The sequence below is a fragment of the Dromiciops gliroides genome, chromosome 4 (genome assembly GCF_019393635.1).
Source record: "Dromiciops gliroides isolate mDroGli1 chromosome 4, mDroGli1.pri, whole genome shotgun sequence".
Classification (NCBI taxonomy): domain Eukaryota; kingdom Metazoa; phylum Chordata; class Mammalia; order Microbiotheria; family Microbiotheriidae; genus Dromiciops; species Dromiciops gliroides.
The window spans coordinates 475,741,504-475,767,260 of NC_057864.1; the positions used below are offsets into that span (position 1 = coordinate 475,741,504).

At 53.2% G+C, this 25,757-nt stretch overlaps 2 protein-coding genes across 2 annotated transcripts in view; both read right to left on the reverse strand.

The window, feature by feature from the left end:
• Positions 1–11,539, reverse strand: part of LIMK1 (LIM domain kinase 1) — a 28,257-nt gene extending 16,718 nt beyond the window's left edge. The window contains exons 1-3 of the mRNA XM_044002879.1: positions 11,390–11,539; positions 8,338–8,434; positions 609–747 (exon numbers count right to left, since the gene is read on the reverse strand). Coding sequence (XP_043858814.1) covers positions 609–747; positions 8,338–8,434; positions 11,390–11,447 — 294 coding nt within the window. The 5' untranslated portion in view covers positions 11,448–11,539. The remainder of the gene's footprint in view (positions 1–608; positions 748–8,337; positions 8,435–11,389) is intronic.
• A 5,074-nt stretch (positions 11,540–16,613) lies between these two features.
• ELN (elastin) overlaps positions 16,614–25,757 on the reverse strand; it is a 70,638-nt gene continuing 61,494 nt past the window's right edge. Inside the window, exons 32-36 of the mRNA XM_043964562.1 lie at positions 25,681–25,752; positions 23,606–23,647; positions 22,435–22,464; positions 20,203–20,253; positions 16,614–18,124 (exon numbers count right to left, since the gene is read on the reverse strand). Of these exons, the coding sequence (XP_043820497.1) occupies positions 18,081–18,124; positions 20,203–20,253; positions 22,435–22,464; positions 23,606–23,647; positions 25,681–25,752 (239 nt within the window). The 3' untranslated portion in view covers positions 16,614–18,080. The remainder of the gene's footprint in view (positions 18,125–20,202; positions 20,254–22,434; positions 22,465–23,605; positions 23,648–25,680; positions 25,753–25,757) is intronic.

The window sequence follows — 25,757 nt, forward strand, 5'->3', positions numbered from 1 at the left end:
ATCCAACCATCTATCTACCCATCCATCCACCCAATCATTCAGCCACTCATCTCTTCATCTAACCATTCATCAGTCCAAACATCCATCATTCATCCATCTCTACCCATCCACCCACCCATCCATCCACCCATCCACCCATCCACCCATCCACCATCCACCCATCCACCCATCCACCCATCCACCCATCCACCCATCCACCCATCCATCCACCCATCCACCCATCCATCCATCCATCCATCCATCCATCAGGCTTCATTAAGCAGCCGCCGTGTGCAGAACACTGTGTTAGGGACTAGAAGAGATACAAAGTTCACATGGGACACAAGGCCTTCCTAACAGAGGCCAAGAACTCTGAGAAGCCTGAGTCAGATTTAGCCTGGCCCCCCAGAGATCTGAAATCCTGAAAGGCAAACAATGAACATGAAGACAAGGGACTTTCCTGCAGGCCAGAGCAGGGCCAGGCCCTCGAGAAAGAGACTGAGTGTGTATTAGAAATGGGGAGGGAACTGAAGAGACAGAGCCGACCCCAAGATAAAGGGGGAATCTGTGTGTGTGTGTGTGTGTGTGTGTGTGTGTGTGTGCGCGCACGCAGTAGGGCAGGTACTCACCATGACCAGCCCTTTGGTGATTTGCTCAGAGCACCCATGGCACGACTCGCCGTAGCGGGCCCAATAGTCCTTCTTACAGTAGAGCTGCCCATCCTTCTCATAGTACTGGTGGGAGAGGGAGGCGCCACATTCACAGCACCTGGCCCAGAGACAAGAAGGAGGCTAGGAGGGGTACCCTGCCTCTGGACCACGGCCACCCCTGCACCTTCTCATGTGCTGACCCTCCGGCTGCCAGATCTTCTGGTCCCTCAGCAATAGGGAGGGGCACTCCCAGTCTACACTGGCTTCACATACCACCCAAGTGGATTGCATTTGGAAGGGGTGGGAGAAATGCCACACCCATCTAACCAAATCCTTTGATCTTTTGGCATAAGATTTCCAGCCCTTAGACACCGAGCAAACATCTGGTCTGATCCCCTCATTCTACAAAGGTGAAACCCGTATCATAGCACTCTGGAAGTAGGGGCTAAGAAGTAAGGACTAAGGACAAGGACCAGGGTTCAAATCCTGACTAGGTTGCTTATTTACTTTGGCCTCTGCTCCCTGCTCTACAGCCAAGAGCAGGAAAGGGAAATTCAGAGACATTCAAACAAAGCTTCTTAAGCTGGACATTGGGACCCCATATGGGGTCATGAAAAACTCGGCCACAGTAAAAAGCCTCAGACGCTTGACACTTACTAGCTGTGTGACCCTGGGCAAGTCACTTAACCCCCATTGCCTCACCAAACAATCAAACAAATAAATAAATAAAAAGTAAAAACTTATGGGGGTGGGGCGGCTAGGTGGTGCAGTGGATAAAGCACTGCCCCTGGATTCAGGAGTACCTGAGTTCAAATCCAGCCTCAGACACTTGACACTTACTAGCTGTGTGACCCTGGGCAAGTCACTTAACCCCCATTGCCCCATAAAAAAGAAAAGTTATGGGGGCAGCTAGATGGCCCAGTAGATGAAGCATGGGCCCTGGATTCAGAAGGGCCTGAGTTCAAGTCTGACCTCAGACACTTAACAATTACTAGCTGTGTGACCCTAGGCAAGTCACTTAACCCCAATTGCCTCACACACACACAAAAAAAGGAAAAAAAAGAAAAAGTTATGTTTACCTACTGTATACACCTATATACCCAGGTCATATAAAAATTTCTTGGGTGAAAAGGGCCATGAGTGGAAAAAGTTTAAGAAGATGTGCCTGAGATTGCCCAGGACCTAGAGCTAGAGTTAAAACTGGGGTCCGTTGACTCCGCAAGTCCAGGGGCATCTGCACTGAGACTCTGCCCAGAGGCCCTTTGTTTTTGAAAATCACTGATCATTGAATTTTTTTTTTTTTTTTTTGCGGGGCAATGAGGGTTAAGTGACTTGCCCAGGGTCACACAGTTAGTTAAGTGTCAAGTGTCTGAGGCCGGATTTGAACTCAGGTCCTTCTGACTCCAGGGCTGGTGCTTTACCACTGCGCCCCCTAGCTGCCCCCCTGATCACTGAATTACAATAGTTTCCTTTGTGATGCTACGGATTTTATTTTGGGCATTTAAGCATAGGATTTTGAGAAGGAATCCACAGGCTTGAACAGACTGCTTTTTGGTGGCAAACAAACAAAGCCGATCCCAGGCTCTCAAAGTCTCCTTATTTTGCAGACAAAGAAACTTAGTCCAGAGTCAAACTCCCCCAAAGGAGAGCAGCAGGTTTTCCTGGGGGGGGGAAGGCTGCAGGAGAGGATCGCCCGCTGGGGGTGTTACTGAGAGCAGAGACCTCAGAGGTCCCTCCTAACTCTGACAGGGTGAGGACAGGAGAGGGACTTTGCAAGGTCATCTCAACAGATTATGATCGCCCTAGACACCTCAGAAGCCTTATTTTACAGATGGGGAAACTGAGGCCCAGGAAGATTGCTCCAAGACTCGCCCAAGGTCACACAGCTAGCTAAGGGAGTTCAGAAGGTCTCTGGCCTCCAGGTTTGGAGCGGTTTAGCCAGCATTAAGCAAAAGGAGTGTACAAAGGTGGGAAAAGCAGCCAGCTGGGGAGAGTGGGGAGGGATGGGCCCCTGAGGCTGGAACGTGATCTCCCTTTCTCAGCGCTCACGTCCCTCCCCAGGAAGCCAGGCTACTGCAATTTGAGATCTCCCCCGCTGAGTTAGGACCCCCTCAGCTCGGGCTTGGGGGAAAGAGGGATGGAAAGGGGATAGCTGTCTGGCCAAACAGGAAGGAGGAAGGAGAGAGGCCGGAGGGAGAAGAGGCGGGGGGAGCAAGAGAGGGCAGGCAGGAGAGACTGCGGCATCTGAGGGCTGCCAATGGCGACGCTGTCTCTTTAAGAGGCATCCAGCCAGTTCCTCATTGTCTGGGAGCTGAAGCGCCTCCCTGTTCCCTCCCCCCTTCCCCCCAAAGAGCCCAGGAGACAGAGGGAAGAAGCTGCCGCAGTCCAGGGCTGCAGATGGGGCTCGGAGGGGAGGGGCAGGGCTGCCCACGCCTCTGCCCAGCCAGCCCCGCCAGGGTAGAGAAGGGGGGAGGGGAGGCACCAGCCCCGCATGGTGGGGTGGGGGGAGCCCAAGTCAGCAGAGAAGAAAGGACATGCCCAGAAGAAGGGGATCTGAGGGCACTGGGGATACCCCCCTACGAGGGAAGCCAAGAGCAGGGCGGGTGTCGGAGCAGGTGGTGGAGAGAGTAACCCAGGTGTGCTCAGGGCCCCAAAGCTGGGCACTGGGCACTGAGGGAGGGGGTGAGAAGAAACGTGGCCTTCGGAATCCCCCACTCCAGTGCCCATGATGTCATCCCAAAGCTCAGTGGTGAACTTGAACCCAGGCGGGGCTGGCTCAGCCAATGGCTGCTCAGGGCCAGTGGGGGGAGGGGTGGGCTCAGCAACTCCATTAACTCCTGCAGGCCTATGCTGGGCTCCCTCCCCCACCCTCGCCCCCTCCCCAAACCTCTGCCGAGAAAGGGCTGCTCTAAGGATGCCCAGCTCTCCCAGAAATCCCCTCTGAGCAGGGAGCAGGGTGATCTGACAGATGGGGCCCGGGCCCACAATGGAGCGTCCCACCCTGGGCTGGGCTTTCTTAGTCAGGCCCTTCTAAGAATAATAAGCAGAGAGCACCAGCAGCTCGCTCGGATGCCTCTGCACTCTTAAAAGCCTTTCCTCACATTCGCTCTGCGGGTGTATGCTGCACCGGAGGAAGACGGTGACGTCAGAGCCTCCCCCACGCTCCCCCATCTTCCCTGCCCCAGACAGTGAGGACACATTGAGAAATCGGATGTGAAACAGAGGAGCGGGGGCCCCCATCCATCGCAGGCAGGCAGGGAAAACCCAAGACGTCTCCTGCTGCTGGGGAAAACCACCCTAAAGATAGCCCGATCCCTCCCACTGGGAGAGAGAAACTGAGGCCCGAAGGGGACGTGACTGGCGCGTGGCTGCCCAGCTTACAGGGGTCACAGCTAGGAACGCAGCCTGGGCTCCCTTTGCTGGGAGCCTTAGAAGACGGACTGTTCTTTTTTTGAGTCAGGCTAAACCTGGAGGCTGGAGGCTACAGGTCGGCCCTCCCATTTACTCCTTCTCTCATTCATTCACTGCTTTACTCATTCCCCCAAGACCCTTCTCCCACCTGCCAACCCCTGAGTTCAGGACCCCATCACATCTCACCTGGACTACTGTACAGCCTCCTGACCGGCCTCCTTGACTCCAGCCTCTTCCCTTTCCAAGTCCCAGGGATACTCCCAAAGCACAGTCTGACTATGTCCTTCCTCTGCTCAAAAATCTAAGACGAGCTGCTCTGATTGGCCTCCGGGCCCTTCCCCATCTGTCTCTAGTCCCTCTTTCTCAGCTCCTGCGGCCTCCCTCCCTACTTGTCTGGTCATTCCTATCTCCGTGCCTTTCCTCAGCCCTGGACGCTCTCCCCTGCCTCTAGGAATCTCTGGTTCCCCCCAAGACTTAGCTCAAAGGTTCCTTCATTTATGAGATTCTTCTCTCCCCCGCCCCCAAAGCTCTCTCCTCTCCAAAAAAATGAAAAAAAAAAAAGGTAAAGTAACCAAGTAGAGTGTAAACTCCCTGAGGGGAGAAGTCAGTTCTTTTTTTGTTTGTTTTTTGTTTTTCTGTGGGGCAATGAAGGTTAAGTGACTTGCCTAGGGTCACATAGCTAATAAGTGTCAAGGGTCTGAGGTCACATTTGAACTCAGGTACTCCTGAATCCAGTCGCCCCTGGTTCTTTTTTAAAAAACTGGTCTCCTAAGGAGCTAGCTCAGTGACTGGCAAACAGTCCGTGTTTAATGGAGCCTAGTTGAACTGAACTGAATCGTCCACACCAGGAAGGCAGCATGGAGACACTGCAAATAGGCACAAGGTGAGAGGGAAGAGGATATTAGAGAAAAGAAGAGCCTCCCCCTGTCTTTGTGGGGATCACAGTCTAACTCCATCGCTCACTCTGAGGGAATAGAGGGGAGCTGGGAGGGAACCCTAATTGTTAATAAGGGGGGGCTGAGCCGGCCAGAGGCCAGAGGCTTTCTGCTCGGCAGCCCAGGGGATGGTGGTCAAGCCTGCCAGGTGGCTTTGGCCAAGAATAACAAGAATGCCGATGGGGAAGCGGTCAGAACCACTCAAGGCACTGGGCTGAGGGCCATGGGCTAGGTCACTGGTCCTCCTGGATTGGCCTAGAGGTAGAAAGGCAAGGACCCAGCTCTGCTAATCACTACTCTGGGACGTGGGCAAATCCCTTCCCTTCTCTGGGACTCCGTTTCCTTTCCCATAAAGTGAAGGGGTCAGACTGAAGCCCAGGATAAATAAGATCAGGGCACTGGGGTGAGGGAGTAAGACGAGATAAGAAGAATGCATTATCTTCTGGTTCAGTGGGGAGGGAACACTGGCCTGAGACTGGGCTGGAGGCTGACCGGCCAACCCACCCACCCTTCAGAGCACCTGATGGAGCTCTGCTTTCCAGAGTGGGGGTGGGGGTTCTCTAGCAGGCCTGGGACCTTCTCTGAGAGCGGGTCAGCATCTCCTCAGCAACCTGTTTGAGGGTCCTGAGGTGAAAGACCACGCCCCTGGATGGGGCGGACCAGGGAGGAGCCTCAGGCAGGATCACAGCACTAACACATCACCAGGTCCTCCCGCCCCCTTGGGAGAGATGCTGGGGTGCCCAGCTTAGAGCTGGAAGGCCCTCAGAGGCCAAGGAGGCCAGGGGAGAGTGTGTCCTTTGGCTCAGAATCATGTTTACAAGGGAATAAAATACAGAGACTTATAGAAGAAACTGACCCCGTGACATTCGGTTCTCCAAGTATTTGTTTAGAAAGTTCACAGGGGAAGGGCCAGCCCCTTTGTACAGACAAGGAAACTGAGGGGCTTTGAGCTGGGCTGGGATCTGGGGCAGGGCTCCTGCCACCAGACCTCCACTGGGACCCACGGAGGGGATGGATCTGACTAGCTCTGTGTCAGACAGTTCAACAGCCCTGGTGTCCCTCGAAATGTCTGAGGGGAGAGGCCCCTCAGGACAGCCGGGGAGTCGACGTCTGGGGCAGGGAGAGGCTTGGGTTAGCCGCACTTGCTTCCTTCTCCGGCCGTGTTTCAGTTCCCCAAGGCTTCCCAGACCTGGCACCCCTTCCTCCTCCCTCTGCCACGGCCCCCCCCCCCCCCCCGACCCTTCCCCGGGGGGAGGGGGGCGCTAAGGAAGGACACAGGTGCCTCAGATGAAGCAGCCCCTAAGGCAGCCACCCCACTGGGAGCCGGAGGGGGAGAAGGGTCCGTTCTGACTTACTTGGCCCTGGCGAGGAAGTAACGTCTCCTGAGGGTTGAGGCCAGCATCCTCTGTAGCAGCCTCCAAGGGATTAAGGGACCAAAGAGGAAGCTGAGGCGGGGTCAGGACTCACAACTCCACCCCGCCTCCAGCTCTGGTCTAGGACCTGCACCTAGAAACCAGGCACCTGGGGGTGGGGCTCGTGTGGCTGCAGGCTCAGGGGAAGGCCAGGGACGGGAGAGAGGAGAAAATGGGGCAGACCCCCCAGCTTTCCAAGGTCAGCTATATTTTAGGGGGGCGGGGCATGGGGCAGGAAGTCTCAGGGGCTCCGCCTTACCCCAGGCTGAGGGGGGTGGCCTTTCCTGAGCACCCACTAGCCTCTCACCTCTCTGATCACCTGATCCATCACTTGTCAGCAGGACCACAGATTTAGTCCACAGAGTCCAAGCTCCTCATTTTTACAGATGGGGAAACTGAGGCCCAGAGAATGAAGTGAACTTGCCCAAGGTCACGCGGGAGCCCAGGATTACAGCTGGAAGGGCGTTCAGAGGTCACTTAGTGCCCCATATTTTATACACAAGGACACTGAGGCCCAGAGAGGGCAAACAGTCAAACTGTAAATGTAGTTTATTATTAATTACTTTATTCAATGGAATTTATTATTATTAAATTTAAGCTCAATAAAAGTGAGTACCCTGTACTCACCAGCGGCTGATAAATGTGAGTTTGACTTAGTGGTCAATAGCAGGCCCGCAAGGAGAACTCCAAACCTGGGCAGGCGTGAGACAGACCCGGGCAGCCTGGAAGGCTGGGTCTACTCAAGGATGTTTAGGAAGGGGCCCAGCCGGCCGAGGGGCTCCCGAGGGCCTGGCACTGGGCCCCGCCCCTGTCCTTGCCATTCGGATCACGGCATCTTAGGAGGGAGGCTGAGAGCTCTTGTGGGGGAAGCTTCTCCTTTTCAAGATAGGAAAATGGTGACTCAGAAGAAATGACTTGCCCAAGGTCCCACAGCGAGTCATTACCATAGCTGGGGTCCTTCCCATTATGACGCCCTACTCTCCCCCTTATTCTCAGCAAGGAGGCCCCCACACCGGCACAAACCAGCCCCCGGCATGTCCAGAGGCAAAAGCAGAGTCAGGTTCAAACCCTGCTCCTGATGCTTGCTACCTGATTGACGCTGGCTAAGTCACGTCCCATCTCTGAGCCTCAGCCTCCTCCGCTGTAAAATAAGGTGACCTCTAAGTTCCCTTCCAGCTGCAAACCTATTACTCAACTGATTTTCTCAAGGCCAAGTAGAGGGAGAACAAGGACCCAGAGATCCCAGCCCCTTAGTCCTTCCTTTTCTTTGTGGTTTTTGTTTTGTTTTGTTTTGTTCTTTTGGCCGGGCAATGAGGGTTAAGTGACTTGCCCAGGGTCACATGGCTAGTAAGTGTCAAGTGTCTGAGACTGGATTTGAACTCAGGTCCTCCTGAATCCAGGGCCACCTAGCTGCCCCCTTCCTTCTCTTTGTACAGAAAAGGAAACTGAGGCCCAGAAAGGGCAGGTCCCCCAACACAGGGAATCTGGGGCTGAAGTGGGTTGAGAGCCTGGCTCCCCTGCCTCAAAATTCAGCCTCCTTTCTACATTGTGCTGACTTTTTGTTTCGGGGTATCTGTTTAGCCATCGAGGTGTGGCCTGGGGCAGTGAGTGACCAGCTAGCTAGCTGGCCTCAGAGATGGGAGGTCTTGGATTCGAGTCTTGCTTCTGGCACATCCTGGCCCCATGGCCCTGGGCCAGTCACTTTACTTTCCAGGTAACTTTCCAAGACTATGAACTGCAAAACAGGGAGCAGCTCGGCACTGGTGGAGGGAATTCTTTCACAGGGAGCTCCCTATATCCGAGAAAGGCTAGGCCTGGTCCCTGTCCACCGCAGGGCATGTCTTAGCTCTGCTGCAGATCCTTGGGCCTAACGAGTACCAGGAGAATGGGTCTCCCCCTTCCCCTCCCCCTCTCCTGCCCTCTGCCCCCCCCCCAGGTTCCCATCCCTACCTGAAGCAGTCGGAATGCCAGTCAGCATTCAGGGCCTGGAGGTACTGCCCATCATAGATGCTCTGGCCACAGCTTGAACACACGGGCAGGTCACTTCCTGTGGGGGGGAGCAGATGGGGGAGAAGGGAGGCGGTGAGTGAGGCGGCTGCTTGGCACAGTGCCCGCCCCTCCCCCTCCCCATGCCAGGCCCTTTCCTAGGCCATCTGGACCTGGGCTTCTGAGGATTAGTGGGGGAGGAGCAGATCAGTCAATCAATCAATCAGCATCCTCCAAGTGCTTACAGTATGCCCCACAAACACAACAGTTCCTGCCCTGAGAACCAAAGATAAGGGGAGGGATTCTTTCCCAGGCCCCTGTGCTCATTCTTCCTCTCCCTGCCCATCTGTCCCAAGAAGAGCCAGCGTGGATGGTACCTGATAACCCCAGTGTGGTCGAGGCTCCTACGCTGGCCTAAGGGAAGACTGGGAATTTGAGAGTGGGGTGGGCTGGGTCTGGGCCTGGGATATCCCATCTCTGAGCCTCGGTTTCCTCCTCTGTAAAACGAGGGTGTCTGACTAGCCGGCCTCCGAGGTCTCTAGCACCTCTAGGCTGTGATTTGAGGCTGAAGCCGAAGGTGTGTCCCCGGCCGGCTGGAGCAAAGCCCCATCCTCCCGGCTGAGAATGAGGCTGGGGACCCCCAAGTACCCAGAGGGCTCCTCTGGGGGGAATTCTGAGGAGAAACAGGGAAGAGAAGAGCATCCCCACTCAGGTCACCCTGTGCTTAGTCATCCCCATAGCTCTCCGCTCACTGGCAGCAGAATGTTGGAGAAGCTGGAGCCCTTAGGGATCCATCGAACCAATTCCCTTCCATGACGGAGGAGATGATCGCTGACATTCAGGATTACAGAGTTAGCTCTGGAAAGGACCTTTGACAAACATTCACTGGAGTCTTTCGAGGGGGCTCTAACAGCCATTATCTTCCCCATTTTATATATGAAGAAACGGAGGCACAGAGGGGTAGTGACTTGCTCAAAGGTGCCCCATGTGTGCCAGCTTCCGGCTTTCTGGGCACACCACAGGCGATTTTCCATGACAATGCAATGGGCAGGTTTTGGGGAACCGAGGAAGGTAGAGGTGGATTGACTTCACCAATGTGTGCCTTGCCCGCACACGTACTCAAAAGAAATTGGGCTGCCTGGATGTGGCTGGGATGGCAGGGGGTCGGGAGGCACATGGAAAGATGCTTGGGGTAGGAATGGAAGGAAGTCACCTCCAGATGAAAAGTCTGCCTTGTAAATGTGTGTGTGCCCTCAAGAAAATCACCAAACCTCTCTGGGCCTCAGTTTCCCAATCTGTAGAATGAGGAGCTTGAACTCAAAGATCTCTGCGGTCCCTTTTAGTTCTAGATCCATAATCTCATGAGCCTGCACAGGTGAGTTCATGATGCCAACCACCAGCTGCGCGTCAGCACAGCCCTGTGGGCCAGCAAGGCTCCATGCAATGGGGGATACCCAGAATAGCCCCTTGCCCCCTAACTGAGGCCTGACCCCCCCAAAGGGACCTCCATTCCTCTGAGAGGAGGCAGGATGGGGAGCCAGGTAGCCCCCAGGCCTAGAGGGGTATAAGGGACTTTCATCTCAGCTCTTGTCCAGAGCCTGGTTTGCTATGAGAAAAGCCAGACATCCTGGAGATCTGGAGGGAAGGAGGCGGAGGAGGGAAAGGGCCCAGAAGGGGGAAACCAGGGATGCCCTGACTTCACCTACGTCACACCCGATCCCCCACAAGAGTGATATCCTGCCTGGAACGTGTGGAGCACATCTGCAGCACAGGGTGTCAGAGCCGGAAGCCAATGGGCATGTTCTTTTACTCAACCTCTTCATTTTCAGGGGCAGAAACTGAGCCCCAGAGACCCCAGGGAAAGCGAGAGGCTGAGCCAGAACTAGTCCTGGGTCCCCTAACATAACGGGCCAACTCCCTCCTTCCCTGTGAGCCTCTGTGGAGGCAGGTCTGGGCAAAGGGCAAGACCCAAGGAGAGGCCACCAAAAATTAGTCAGGGGTGGAAATCTATGCAGGCAGAGGGGAAGGGACTCTGAGATCAGGAGAGAGGAGGCAGAAGATAATTCCAATTGGGAGCCTGATGGCAGACCGCCAAAGAGAGGCTGCTTAGTAGAGGAAAGGTGAAATGGGGCTAGGGGTTTGGGGAGAGGAGGTGGCCTAGGTCAGATCTAGTTGGCAATTTTGTCCACTTGCCCCACTTTAGGAAGGGAGGTCATCCACTCCGACTGCCCCAATTCACAGACGAAGAAACTGAGGCCTGCACAGGTCAAATGCCTTGCCCAAGGTCACACAGGCAGTGAAACAGCAGACAGGATTTGAACTCAGGCCTGCTGAAGTCAGAGGGCTTGGATTCGAACTCTGGCTTTGCTATTTCCTACCTGTGTGACCTTGAGCAAGTCAACTGTCTTTTCTGGAGCCCATTTTCCTCATCTGCAAAATGGGGATGTTGGGTGAGAGGGTGTCAGGGCCCCCTCTAGCCCTGAATCTGCGGTGCCATGACTTTTGATGGGGGGGTGGGGATCTTTCCATTAGACTACACTGCCCTTCATTATGGATGGGGATGGAGATGGGGGTGGGGATCAAGGGAGGGGGGATGGTGAGGGGAGTGGAGGGGCTGGGGCAGAGGAGATGGGGGCGGTTGGGAGTTTAGAGGGGAAGAGGTTAAAGGATAAAGAAAGCCTGGGATGGAGATGGGGATGACAGGGATCAGGTTAACGGGGGCTGGGGATGCGGTAGGGTGCCCGGGACCGGTGGAAGTATGGGGTGGGGGGGCAGGGCTGAGCAGGGTGAGGGCGAGGTGGGGAGGGGGGTCTGACCAGGGGGGGAGCGGGACACTGGGGGGGGGGGGGTCAGACGGTGGGGGGGGAGGATGAGGAGGGGGGTGTCCCTGGGGGCAGGGCGGGGAGGGAGCGAAGCCCCCCGGCGCCCGGGGCTGGGGGAGGGGCCGGCCCCCGGTGCCCGCATGCACACTCTTGCACACTCATGCATACTCTTGCACACTTGCATGCACGCTCACCTTCTTCCTCTCCCATACGTTCTTCCCTCCAGGTGCAGCAGAGGAGCATCAACCTCATGCATTCGGCGGGGCCGGGGCCGGGGCCGGGGCCGGGCCGGGCCGGGCGCCCAGCGCCGCCGCCACCAGCCCCGGGCCGGGCCGGGGGCTCGGGCCGGAGGTCGGGGGGCTCGGGGCGCCCCGCGGGCCGGGCCGGACTGGGCGCGCCGCCGCCGCCGCTGCGTTGCCGGGGCCGCCGCCGGGAGCTCCGGGCTCCAGCCGCCGCCGCGGGGAGCGGAGGGAAGGATGCAGGGGAGGGGGCGGGCCTGCGCAGCCGGGATGCCTGGGACTGAGCTGCGGCGGCGGCGGCTGGGCCCGGGCCGGGGGCGGGGGTGGGGACCCTGGCAGCGCCGGCGCGGAGGGCCTGGGGGCGGGGGCCGGAGCCCGGGGGCGGGGCCGGAGCTCGGGGGCGGGGCCGGGGACCCAGGAAGCGCCTGCGCAGAGGGCTGGGGGCGGAGTCGGGGTGGGGCCCGCCACGACCTTGGCCACCGCCCCCAGCCTGGGTCCCTCCCCTTGCTCTGCCGGAGGCCAAAACCAGCTGGGACGCGGGGTCGTCCCTGCCCACCCGGGGCCGTGGCCAGAACCGGCACGGAGACGGACGGGCACGGAAAGAGAAACCAGCCCGGCTTGGAGCTTCTCTAGTCGTTGGTGTTGACCAAGACTTCGTCTCCCCCGCAGCGCCTAGCACCGTGCTGGGAGCGGCGGGGGTGGGGGTGGGGGCCTGGGAGGTCATTGACGAGGGAGGAAATCCTGGCTCCCGATGCAGATCCGCCCCTTCTCTGTAACTGTGGGAGACACTCAGGGACTTGCCTCGGGGTCCCTGCTGGTTAGAGGGGACCTTGGCTGTCAGGACATCACATTCTCCGTCCTCTCAAAAAGCTGTGCTTAACTTACAGAGGATGGAGAACCCTTGTCTGTCCAAGGAAGGGACAGAGTCTCCTGGGAGCCCTTACCCCTGCCTCCCTCCACCAGTGCCTAGGACAGGGTGCAGCTGGCCCAACCTTTCCCCAGCCATAGATTTAGGACACATTTAAGCCAGCCCCTCCCTTTTCAAAGATGGAAAAGGAGGCCCAGTGGAAGGAAATGGCTTGTCCAAGGTCACACAGGAAATAATCAGCAGCCTCTGAATTCGATAACAGGTTTCTACTTCCAAGCAAAGCATTTCCCCCTCTTCTCTCTGCTGCTCCCCTCCCCTCCTCCTCCTTCCATCCCCCATTTTAATGTGTAGCTGTGTGTTGGACTTCTGTGTATCCAAGCCATGCAGCTCCCCCAGCCTGGGTCAGGAGTGGGATCTTCGGCCCCTCTTGTGTGGACACTTTGGTACTTTGAATGAGGTGTCCAGGCCCTTACTGCTCATGCCTCAGGCCCCTCAGGCCCTGGGCTGCAGAGACCCAGCTCTGGACTGGGGGAGTGTGATCTCTTTCCTCCACCCATCTTCCACACGTGGCTTGGAAAATCTCTGCATGAGATGTTTTATGGTACAGGCCAATGGGCACTGATGGAATCAATTTTCCTGTCTGTGCCTGGCTAGGCTGGTTGATTAGAGAATCATGCTTAAGAGGAATGTGTGTGAGAGAAAGTGTGTGTATGAAAGTCAGTGAGTGTGAGCTTGTGTGTGAAAGCATTTGTGAGTGTGTTTATGTGTGTTGTGAGTATGTTTTCATGTGAGAGTGTACATGAGTGTATGTATGAGAGTGTGTGTGTATGAGTGTGTGAGTATATATGAGTGTGTGTGTGAGTGTGTGTCTGAGAAAGTGTGTGAGGTTTGCATGAGTGTTCATGAGTGTGTGTGTGTGGGAGGACAAGCTCAGAAAAGCCTGGGCAGAGCCTCTACCCCCATCCCCAGGGCAATTTCCTCCTCTAAAATAAAGGGGTCAGGCCAGGTAGTCTCTAAGGTCCCTTTTAGCTCTTGACATTTTATGTCTCTGACAGGCTATGACTGGCCCTGCTTGGGTGACCTTGGGTAGGTCACTCCCTGGCCTCAGTTTCTTCCCCTGTAAAATGAGAGGACCCCAGGGCAGCTAGGTGGTGCAGTGGATAAAGCACCAGCCCTGGATTCAGGAGTACCTGAGTTCAAATCCAGCCTCAGACACTAGACACTTACTAGCTGTGTGACCCTGAGCAAGTCACTTAACCCCAATTGCCCTGCAAAAACAACAACAACAACAAAAAAAAAAATGAGAGGACTGGACTGGATGATCTCTGACGTCTAAGGCTCCATCATGCAATTTTAACATCACGTTAGACCTCGTGCTTTGATGTGCTTTGGCCCCAAGGGGGATGGGACAGGGATTGGTAAAGGAAGCAGACTCCTGGTTCCCCCCATGACAGGGCGATGCATTCAAGAGAATTGGTCACTGAGCCGTGAAAAACAGCCCGCCCAGGAGACCTTAAAAGGAGCGACTGCCCTCTGACCTCTTCATCTTCTTTTCTCCTGAATTCTCCTTGGGACTTCCCAAGGGAGGAGGGAGGGGTGGGGGAGGTGAGCGCCTCCCTCCCTTTCCTCCCCCACCCCTCCCCCTCACTCAGGGTAGCAAACATTTTCGTGCCAGCTGAGACTGAGCTCGGTCTTGGGCCCCTGGCTGTCCTCCCGCCTTGTGTTTCTTTCTCTGAGTCTGTGCTCAAAGGTCCATCCTTGAAAAATACCCCATGAGGCTGGGAACTTGGGGGCTCCCAAATCCCTCCGTTGGTCCCAGTTTCACGGGCTGGAGCTAACACTTAAAAGGGAACTGGGTTTGGAGAGAAGGAGATTCCGTGTAGGTTGGGGTTCCTGGTAAGATAAGATTGGGGGTGGGGGGTTGGGGGAGGATGGTGGGGCAGCCAGGGATGGAGTCCAAGGTTCTAGTGAAGGGAGGGTGCTTGGAGAGTAGGACCATGGGGCTCCATTCCCTATCCAAAAGATCCCTCCTTGGCCACCAATCCCTTCCATCTATTGTCCGCCCTTGTTGGGATGGACATTCCACCAGGGCGGGAGCTGTCTTTGTTTTCATATTTCTGTAAATGCCCTCTGCAGGCCACAGGGCAGCTTGACTCGTATTCCTAGTACTTAGCACAGGGTCTGTCGTGTAGTAAGGGCTTCATAGTTTTCATTTATTTATTCTTTTTCTTTCATTCATTTACACAATCTCCAGAAATCTAGAGTGGGCGTTCTATCTCAATTTCATAGGAACTTGGATGGAAAAAATGACATCTTTATTTTCACTAACTTGTGTTGAAATTTAGCATTTCCTTCCATTAGGAAGGTAGGCACTGAATGTTAATTGAGGTCCATAAGCCTCACTGAGGGGTCCATCGGACACAGGGGCACCTAACATGCCAGGTATGCCAGGCTTAGCAGGAGGATCATTCCTCACCAACCCCCCTTCTCCAACATGGCTGATGGTTTCCCTCTGAAACAATTCCCACTTTACCTTCCACATCACAGCAGTTAGGGGCGTGGCACCCACTCTATCTGGGAAATCTCCCTAAAACCTTTTGGCCCTCCCTTCGTACCAGAGAAGAAGTCCGGATTTTTTCTTTTTCTTTTATGGGGTACTTACCGTATTAAAAGAGAAAATGTGTTGATGTTGTACAATGCTATGCATATATTTTGTGCATTTCTGAGTTTCTAACCTTTTCTATTGCCTGCTGATCTTCGTGCAACATTCCCCCCAAATTCTCATTTAATTTTTTCTTTCTTTTCCTTTTTTTTGGCTGGGCAATGAGGATTAAGTGATTTGCCCAGGGTCACACAGCTAGTAAGTGTCAAGTGTCTGAGGCTGGATTTGAACTCAGGTCCTCCTGAATCCAGGACTGGTGCTTGATCCACTGCACCACCTAGTTGCCCTCCCATTTAATTTCTTATACCGACCGGTGATACCTCAAAGCCTCGACAGGGAAGGGATAACCATCTCTTGTGTGTTGTCTCTTGTGTGTCTGTGCACAGCCGTTGCCTGTTGCCTACACCATTAGAATGTGAGCTCCATGAGAGGGGTTGTTCTTTTGTCTTTCTTTGTAGCCACCTGATACATCATGTTGTAAGTACTTTAAACGTGCTTGTTAATTGATTGATTGCCCATACAGCTGCATATCCTAGAACACCATGTACCTCAAGGGCAATTGAAAGATGTCTCTTGGTGTAGATGTTTAGATCCTGAACCTGGAATTAGGGAGACCTGCGTGCAAATCCTGCCTCAGACACTTAGCTCTGGGCAATCACTTAACCTTTCTGTGCTTCCTAAGTAAAATGGCTCTTTGAGGCCTTTCCACGTTCTAAATCGAGCCTCCCGTGGTCCTCTCTACGGCTGGAGAAGCAGGCTATGCTATGTTAGGGTGGAACTGGAACCCGGCAGAGGGGAGAATAACTCTGGATCTGAAGTTGGAAAACCTGGATTCGAATTTGGGCGTTTCTTCTTACTCTCCTCGTGAACCTGAACAAGTCCCTGTCCCTCTTTGGGTCTTGGTTTCTTCATTTGGAGAAGGAAGGAGTTGGACAAGACAGTGTGAGCTCCTTCCCAGTTCTAGGCTTCCGAGCCTTTAATGTCAAATGTTCCTTCCAACTCTAAGATAGAGTTTCCTATGAAGATCCTCTCCACTTCCAGCTGGTGGGAAAGAGCCAGTGGTTTGGTGTTGCAGAATCCGGGTTCAAATCCCATCTTCTACCTGTGTGACATTGTGACCTTCCCTCTCTGGGCCTCAGTTTCCTTCTCTGTTGGGCTAGATGACCATGGAGGTCCCTTCTGGCTCTAAATCTATGATCCGTGATTTTCTCTGCTTGTTTAAATCCTCCTGTCCTTCGAATTCCCCTTCCCTTTTCCCCTTTCCCCTTTCTGACTTCTTATAGCACTTGGAATCAAGCAAACACTCAATTGTTTTCTAGGCCATTAGAATGTGAGCTCCTTGAAGGCAGGGATTATTGTGTGTGTGTGTGTGTGTGTGTGTGTGTGTTTTGTGACCCCAGTTCTCAGCACAGGGCCTGAACGTAGTAAATATCTCCTAAATGCTTGATAATGGACTAGGATGAATTTTGTTTCCTCCACTATCCTCCAGTCTCTCACTTTTATCTCCCATAATTCCTAGTTGAGGGCTGGGCACACAGCAATCACTCTGGTCTTTCTGGTGGGTTGATTGATGGCTTGCAAGAGATTGAGACGGGTCAGAAGAGGCCAGGACACCATTTCCTTTAAAAGGTTTTCATTTATTAGTCTGTTTTCTGAAGCAGTTACTTTTCTTTTCTTATTTAAAAAAAAAGTGTGTCCCATCCAAAGTGATACCAAAGTGATTAAAAAGGACACAGGGGGGTCAGTTCCCCTCTGTGGGGATACAGCTCCCCGAACCAGAAAAAAAATTTAAACAACCCCCCAAAACAAAATCAAACCAAAAAAAATCCCAAACCAAAATAAACCCCAAGTATCCAGGACAAAAAATAAAATATTTATTGATCTATCACAGCGAGACACGGAGACAGAGCCTGAATGTTAGAAGAGGTCCTCTGACGGGGCTCAAGGGACTGAGGATACAGTACTGCTGGGTGAGATAGACCAGGGATAGGCAGGAAGCTCTGGGCCCTTGGTTCCCTCTGATTCCCCTCCCGCCACAGCCCCGCTCTTGGGCCTCTTGGGCTCCTGGGCACTGGTGGCTGTCCCAGGTTTGGCGGGCTTGGAGTCGCTGTCGATGGTGAGTACATGCATGCGTCCCCACACCGCCCATGGCAGAGGTCTGCCCTTGCCAGTGGTGTGTGCGAGTGTATGTGGTGGCAGGCTTGGGGTGAGGGGTAGAGGTGGGGAAGACCAGGATGGGTCCTACCAGGTAGAGGGCATCACTGAAAGACATTCAAGTCTGCCAGGGCAGGAGCCTCTTGCCAGACTGGGGGTGAAGTTTTGGGGCTGAGGGGTGGACGGATGAATGGAGAACTAAATTCTGATAAGGTCAGGGCGTGGCTGTTCCCAGTCTTTGGGTACACTGGCTCCAAGGATGGATGTGAGGAGCAGTCTGGGAGAGACTCAAGGGACAGCCCTCTGAGGGGGAGGGAGAGGTGGCCAGATGGAGATGGGTCAGGACCAGGACTGAGGCTGACTTAAAGTGCTTGGGTACAACGTTGGGCAAACAGACCCAACTCCAAAGATTGGTCATCCCAGTGGGAGAGCAGGGCTGGGAGTCCTGGGTTGACCTTTCCTGGTGGGGGTGGGCTGTGCTTAGAGGAGCCCCTGGGTGAGGGGCTCCTCCAGGGGATCCCCCTCTTCCCTCCTCCCTCGCCCCCAAGAAAGTGATAAGCACCAACAAGTAGCACCATATTTCCCTCAAGATCATGAACATAGAGGGGAGAGCTCCTAGGTGGGAATGGGGTGGTGGTGGAGAGGGGGGTCTGACCCCTCCCCTAACCCAAGCTCCTTTAGGGAAGGGGACAGAATTCCAAGCCGACCCCTGGTTCTTATGTTTGCCTGCCCTGTGGGCCTGTGCCTCCCCCCACCCCAACCCCTTCCCCCACCAGGTGGGTGGGTGACTGCAGGAACACTCCAGTGAGAAGGGTCTGACCCTGGGAGAGGGGGAGGGGCAGAGGGGGAAGAGGAGGGGAGGGCCAGGGAGGGAGGGGGAGGGGAGTCACTCAAGGTATACATTCTAGACTAGGCAGTAGCACCAAAGTTCATGAGGTCGCGGGTCGGTGTCCTGGGAAGATTTACTTTCTCTTCCGGCCACACAATTTCCCCAAACAAGCCCCACCTGGGAAGGAAAGAGAAAAGAGAAGGAGATCAAGTGAAGCCGGTGTCCTTTGTGCAGAGGGAGAATCGAAGTCCCAGAAAGGGGCCGCCATTTGCTCTTGGGCCTCACTTCCCTGTGGGTCAAAAGTGCCCTGGAGGGCAGAGACAGCCCACGTGATGATGATGGTTGTGGTGGCTGACTCTAGCTTAGCAGAGTGCCTGGCACACAGTGGTCACTTAATAAAAGTTTGATGAATAAGACTCGCAGAGCACTACACACACACACACACACACACACACACACACACACACACACACGCACACGCACACGCACACACACACACGCACACACACGCACGCACACCCCCCTACACATCTATAACATTTGAGCCTCACAAGAACTCTGCATTTTATGCCCATTTTAACAGGGGAGAAAGCTAATCACAGAAAAATTAAGTGACCCACTGAGAATCACACGGTTAGTGACCTTATGAGACGGGATTCAGACGTGGGTCTTCCTGCCCCTAAAGCAGAGGTTCTTTACCTGGGAGTCTGTGCACTTGTTTGCTTTTTTTTTGGTTTGTTTTTTAATATTCTGAGAGCTGCATTTCTGTACAAAGGGTTTCCGTTGTGATCCTGTGTATTTTGTGCCTTTCAAAACACGGTTCTGAGGAGGGCCACAAGCTTCCCTAGACTGCCCAAGGGTAAGGTCAAGCGCCCTCTGTCCAAGGCTCGGGATTCATCACCGAGGCCACACTGCCTCCCGACCCAAGGAGGACGGGGCAACAATCCAAGACCTTGGAAAGGTCTCTTGTGGAATCAGCTCGGCCAAGTCCCAGACAGAAGGAGAAGCCTCTGACCAGTTGGTGCCTCCTCAAAGGATGCATAGAAGAAGGGGCTTCTTGGACTCATGCTTATTTCATTTAATCATTTGTTTTCATCCATTTTAATAAAAGAAAATTTCCCCCCTATTTAAAGAGACCTAGAAATGAGCTGCTGGGATCTTAGGCCAATGAGGACGTCCCGGCTTCGTCCCATGCGAGACTCTTTACCGCCACCTGGTGGCAGCCAATGTACATGCAGGGAACCAAGGACCAGCCTTTCTGCCTGCCCCATCCAGGGGACTGCAGGCTGGCCTGGGACTTTGCCCTCAGATCTTCCTTCAGGTAGGATGAATGTAGTCTGTCCCCTGACTCCTTGGGTGGTTGGGGGCAAGTCACATGACACTCAGGTTCTGCCCCTGTCAAATGGGGCTAGGCATGTGCCACAGGTCTCCCAGTGAGGAGCCTCAGGGATCACGTGGGGGAGTCTGGGGAAATCACCAGTGCCCATGACTTTGGGGGGGGGGGGAGGAAGAGGGCAGCGGAGGAGCAAATGCGCTCCCTTCAAGCAGACACTGCCGGAGGTGCTCAGCCCCTCACCACACTCCCACAAGGACTTTCTTTCTTGGCTTTCTCTCCCTTTCTCTTCCCTCTTTCCTTCTCTTCTCTTGTCCTCTCCTTTCCCTCTTTCACTACATTCCTTCCCTCTCCTCTAACTTCTTTCTCCCTTTAGCTTCTCTCTTTTTCTTTCTTCCTCTTGCCTTTCGGTCTCTTTGTCCTTTCCCCCTCTTTTCCTCTCTTACCTTCTTTAACTCTCTTTTTCTTTCCTTTCTCCCCTTCCTTATTTCCTTTCCTCCCCTTTCTCTGTGTCTTTGTCTTTCTCTCCTCCTCCTTCCTCTGCAATCCTTTGCTCCGGGCAGGAGAGGTGCTGAGGAAGATGGGACCCAAAGCCCTCTGGTCTGATCATAGGGAAGGACAGAAAGCACACTTGGCTCCCTCAGGCAAACAGAGGGGTCCTGGAGAATCTGCCCTGGTGGTGCTCAGGGAGCCAGACCACGGAGCGGCTGGGCTGGTGGAATCTTGCCACTTATTTCAGTCTGCTTTGGTGTCAGGGTCATTCTTCTCCTGACCCACGAAAGACAGTTGAGAGTCATTAAAGGTACAAGAGCTGTGCTGTGACTTCTCAAGGGCTGAGAACCCCAGCCTTTGAGGAAATAGACATTGACCTTCCACCTTGCTCAGCTGGGGCCCCCGCCCTTACCCCAATGTACTCACTTACCTCGATATCCCAGGGCTCCGAGGGCGCCGCCGTATGGTTTGGAAGGTTTTCCTGTGTAAGATAAGGTGGGGGGAGGGAGGACTTGTGGTTAGTGGCAACTCTAGGCTCCTTCCCTTCCTCCTGCCAAACAATCTCAGTGCCCAGAAACACCTCCCTCTGGACAGTTCAGCCAATGGGGGACAAGGGCCCCGAGGGGAGGCTGAGGCAAGTCCTTAGCCCAGGGGGCTGTTTGGGCAGTCCCAGGTCCTTGAGGCTCAGGGTGGTTAGTGATTAAGGATCACCCAAGCCTTATCACAGAACCATCAATTTAGAGCAGGAACCTGAGGTCCAGTTAGTCCAGTCTTTTCACTTTCCCCATGAGGAAACTGAGTCTAGGGAGATTAAGCGACTGGCCTGAAGTCATGTAGGTGGCAAACATCAGAGGTAGGATCTGAACCCAGAGCCCAGACCCTTTCCTCTGTATACCACTGCCTGCCTGCCTAATTACACCTGGATTGCTGTAAGTCTCCTGTGGACTGGTTTCTCTCTTACTATCCTATCTTTTTACAATCTACTTAATGCCCAACTGCTAGAGTGATCTTCCTAACATACCACTTGTATGATCTCACTCATGAACCTTTGATGGCTCCCTATGACTTAGAGCACTAGTTCTCAGAGTATACTCTAAGGACTCCTGGGGGAAAGAGTCTAAATGTTTAACAACCATCTCTGTAGGAGAAGAAAATATATTCATGACAGACTTTTAAGTTTAGTCAATATTATTTGCATTTTTCCCAGGGAGATTCTTCCAAGAAGTCTGTGAAGTCAAATCTATTTTCCTAATAATATTTAGACATTATTTGATTATTACATATTCTGGGGCAGCTAGGTGGCACAGTGGATAAAGCATCGACCCTGGATTCAGGAGGACCTGAGTTCAAATCTCGCCTCAGACTCTTGACACTTACTAGCTGTGTGACCCTGGGCAAGTCACTTAACCCCAATTGCCTCACTCCTCCCCAAAATATATTCTTCCCTTTGCCAACTACATATCTGCACAAGGCTAGATTTTCTTCATATACTATAACCAAAACAACATATCATAACAGCTTGAATGCAGATATGAGAATTCAGCTGTCTTCTATTAGAACAGACATTAAAGGGGCAACTGGGTGGCAGAGTAGATAAAGCACCAGCCCTGGATTCAGGAGGACCTGAGTTCAAATCCAGCCTCAGACTCTTGACATTTACTAGCTGTGTGACCCTGGGCAAGTCACTTAACCCCCATTGCCTCACCAAAACCCACAGACATTAAGGAGGTTTGCAAAAATATGTAAAACAAAGCTACTCTTCTCACTTCTTTGTTTTTTGTTGTTTTGGAAGATATAGTTATTTTTATAAAGATGTTTTTATATTAACATGTGTGTTTGTTAATGTTATTTTTAAAAGAATAAATAAATATTTAAAACTTTATCAATTTAATTTCTTTTTTTAAAGTTTAATTTCTAATATGGTAAATATTGATAGATAGAACCCACCGTTTTTGTTTTTGGGGTTTTTTTTTTTTTTGGTGGGGCAATGAGGGTTAAGTAACTTGCCCAGGGTCACACAGCAAGTAAGTGTCAAGTGTCTGAGGCTGGATTTGAACTCATGTCCTCTTGAATTCAGGGTCAGTGCTTTATCCACTGTGCCACCTAGCTTCCCTGTAGAACCCACATTAAAAAAAAAGCACTTTGGGGGGTCCTCAATAATTTTTTTTAAGTACAAAGGGGTCCCGGGACCAAGAAGTTTAAGAAACATTGGCCAAGAGGATAAGATCTAAAGTTGACCTTGCCAACTTACCTCCCATTCCTCAGCCTACATGCTCTGGGTCTGTCTTAGTGCTGCCTCTGGGCCTTTGTCCAGCCCAGAATGTTCTCTTTCTCCAAATCCTTCAAGGCCCACGGTTTCCAAGAAGCCTTCCCTCTAGTTCCCTCCTCTGAACTCCTACAGGATCTTGTCCCCCTCACACTCTGCCTTGGATGAATGAACCTTTCGATATGCATGTCTTGCCTCTCCTCCTAGACTACAAGCTTCTTGAGTGTGAGAACCATTCTTGGCCATATTTGTATCTCTCATGGCATCAAGCCCAGTGCTTTGTGGGAAGGGATGATCAGTTAAAAAAAAAACAACAACTAGCAAATGAAATTAGGTTCCTAGATCTCTCTGTATCCAGTGACATGGAAGCTGCCATCTTGGTATAGATTCACTTACCACCAAATCCCAGCCCACCAGCTCCACCACCTGCAATGCAAGAGATTAGGAAAATCAGCCTACTTCTCATTCAGTCAACAAGCATTCAGCCCCATTTCCCATCCTGCTCAGAAACAGGGTGGCCCTCAGATAGGGAGGACTGAGGCCAAGGCCTCGGATGTCTGATGGACACATTTCTGAGTCAGTTGTCTGGCTCTGCCATAAATTGGCCCTTTTGTGACTTTCCCTGTGTCACCTAATCTTTTTGGGACTCAGCTTATCTCCTCTTTAAAATGGAAAGAATCATTTCTGCCCTTCTCACTTAGCAGGGATCTTTGTGAGGAATTTTTTTGGGGGTGAGTATTAAAGATAATGTGTGAAAGGTGCTTTGGAAAAGTTAAACAGTGATTGAACTATGTGAAGACAAAGGAAGGGAAGAGTTAAGAGAGGGAGGGGAAAAGGGAGAAGTATAGGTGGATAAAGTGTGGGAAGGAAGAGAATTACAAAGAGAGGAGAAAGAAATGAGGGAGAGAAAGGAAGGAGGGAAAGAAGAAAAGAATAAAAGAGGTAGGGAAGGGGAAGATTAAGGAAGGAAAGGAAGGAAGGAAAGTAGAAAGAAAAGAAAATAGGAAGGAAGAGAGGGAGGCAAGGAGAAAAGGGAGGGAGGAAAGCAGAGAGGGAAAGAGGAAAAGGGGGAGGAGATATAGAGATGGAGGAAATGTGGGAGGGAAGAGGAAGAAGACAGAGGGAGGGGAAAGAGAGGAGGGAGAGAAAAAAGAAGGAAAGAAGAAAAGAATGAGGGAGAGAGGGAAAGAGGTAGAAAGGGAGAAGATGAAGGAAGGAAAGAAAGGAAACAAGGAAGAAATGGAAGCAGAAAGGAAAGAAAGAAGTAAGAAAAGGAGGGAGTAAGAAAAGAGAGGTGGGAAAGAAAAAGGAGGGAAGAAGGAAAGAAGGAAAGAAGAGAAGAGGAGAGGGGGTGTTGGGGAATAAAAAGTGCAGCTCACATTTGTGGTGCTTTAAGGATTACATAAGGCTTTCCTCATCCCAGTATGGGAGGAAGTCATAGAACAAAGATCCTTCTTCCCATTTTACAGAAGAGGGAGCTGAGGCTCATTGATGTGCAGTGGCTCTCTGCTTGAGGAGAGTAGAAGAACTCCTGGCTTTGCCTTCATCTGTGAGCCCCTTTACCTACCTGGGTAAATAGGTGAAAGTCCATAGCCAAATGACGGGGCACCTGGAAAGGGAGGAAGGCAGAGATTAGCGATGCCTGGGATGGGGCGGGAGCAGAGGATGCCAACTCCAGAGTGGACACGACCTGCAGAAGCCTCAGATCCCTCATTTGACACATGAGGGGAGATATGTTGACTTGTCCGGGGTCAGACAGCTTGTAAGTGTCTGAGGCTGGATTTGAACTCAGGTCTTCCTAACTCCAAGATCAACACTCCATCCATTGTACCCCCTAGGGGCAGTTAGGTGGCAAAGTGGATAAAGCACTGGCCTTGGATTCAGGAGGACCTGAGTTCAAATCTGGCTTCAGACACTTGACACTAGCTGTGTGACCCTGGGCAAGTCACTTAACCCCTATTGCCCCCCCCAAAAAAGACACACCATTGTACCCCCTAGCTGCCTCTAACGTAATGGTTGGAAAGGAATCTGGGGCCAGGACTTTAAAAAACAAATAAGAAATTTTATCTTTTATCGTTAACAGTGATAGGGAGCCACTGGAGTTTATTGAGTAGGTGAGTGACCTGGTCAAACTACATTTTAGGAAAGTCACTTTGGTGACTGTGGGGAGGACAGATTGGCATGAGGAGAGATTCACGGGGTGCAGGAGGCAGGGAGGCCAAGGAGGAGGTTACAGCCATAGCCCAGTAGGGAAGTGATCTATGGGGGAGGGGGTGCTGTGAATGGAGAGGGGGGATGGAGGGAGGATGGGCTGGAGAAGGAGAAAGGAGAGATCTGGCAGCTGATTGGATCTGAGGGATATGAAGAGGTGAGCTCGTCTCGGAGGCTGCCAACCTGGGTGGTCTTGACAGAAACAGGGATGCTTAGATCCCTGACTCCAACCTCGCTCGCCTCTAGGGCCCGGTCCGCCTGTTCCCCAGGGTCGTTGGGAGGGTTGGCAGAAAAAAGGCCTGGGGCCTCCTGGGACCAGGCCAAGAAGGAGAGAGAATCTCTATTTCTATCCTATCACATCTCTGGAGGCCAGAGACCTTCCCTTTCCAAGATTCTGGACTCAGGCTTGGGCCCTGCCCTGTTCACCACACCCTCTTACAAGCCTTAATTTGGCCCCTGGCCAAGGTCTCTGACCCCGTTCTTCCGGGCAGTGGTTGCCTTGGTGCCAAGGGACTTCCCAGGCAGCTGCCTCCCATCATCCTCCCTGGTGGGACCATTGGGTGGGGCCCCAAGGGTGGCTCTGCTCCCCCCAAGCTGGGGTGGTTGCAAGTGTGTGAGCCTCCCCCGGCTGCCCTGGGCCACAGAGCAATGAATGGGCGCTGGCCTGTTTGGCCTGGGGAGTGGGAGAGGAGGGGGGGACACAGGAAGAGAGGGAGGGGAGCATTGATACTGGGCTGCTAGTCCCTGATCTCTGGATCAGTTTTGGCTCCTAGACATTATACTCCCTTCCTTCTGTGCCGCACTGTTGGCTGGGGATTTTTTGGTTCCTCTGTCTGTGCTGATCTTAGGGGCTCCACGTTCCCCCCATTGGCCAGGGGATTTCCCAAAGGCAGGCTCCCCCATCCGATGGGAGCTTTCCAAGGATGGGAATCGTGTCTCCCCCATCAGACCAGGAGCCCTCAGAGGGCAGAGGTGGCGTCTTCCCCCACATTGGCCAATGGGCCCTCCAGTACCAAGGCCTTCTCAGCCTGCCAGAAACCCCAGGGCGGGGGGACTGCCTCTCTTCCTTCCTCTGTCCTTCCACTCAGTGTCCAGCCCAGTGTGACTCAGGGCACAAAAGTCCCCGGGAAGCCTGCCCTGGCTTGTCTCAGAAGGGTCCCTGCCTTCCTCCATATGTACCCACAGTGGCCTCAGGAACCTATGCAGGCCTCAGGCCAATGGCTCCTGGCAGGCTGGTTCATGAGAAACCTCTAGTGCTGGTCAAGTCATTGACCAGCCATTAGAATGTAAGCTCATTGAAGGCAGGGACTCATTTTGCTTCTTCTTTTTTTTTTTCTACTCCTGATACTTAGTATGGTGCCAGGCATGGCTTGTGGATTTATCAATTTGGACTGAAGCATAAGCTTGGTCTCAGAGAAAGGAGGGACTCACCTGCCCCTGGCAGCGCCCGGGTCCCTGGCAAGCCTCCGGCTCCTGGCACAAGGCCGGCCCCACCAACAGCACCTAGG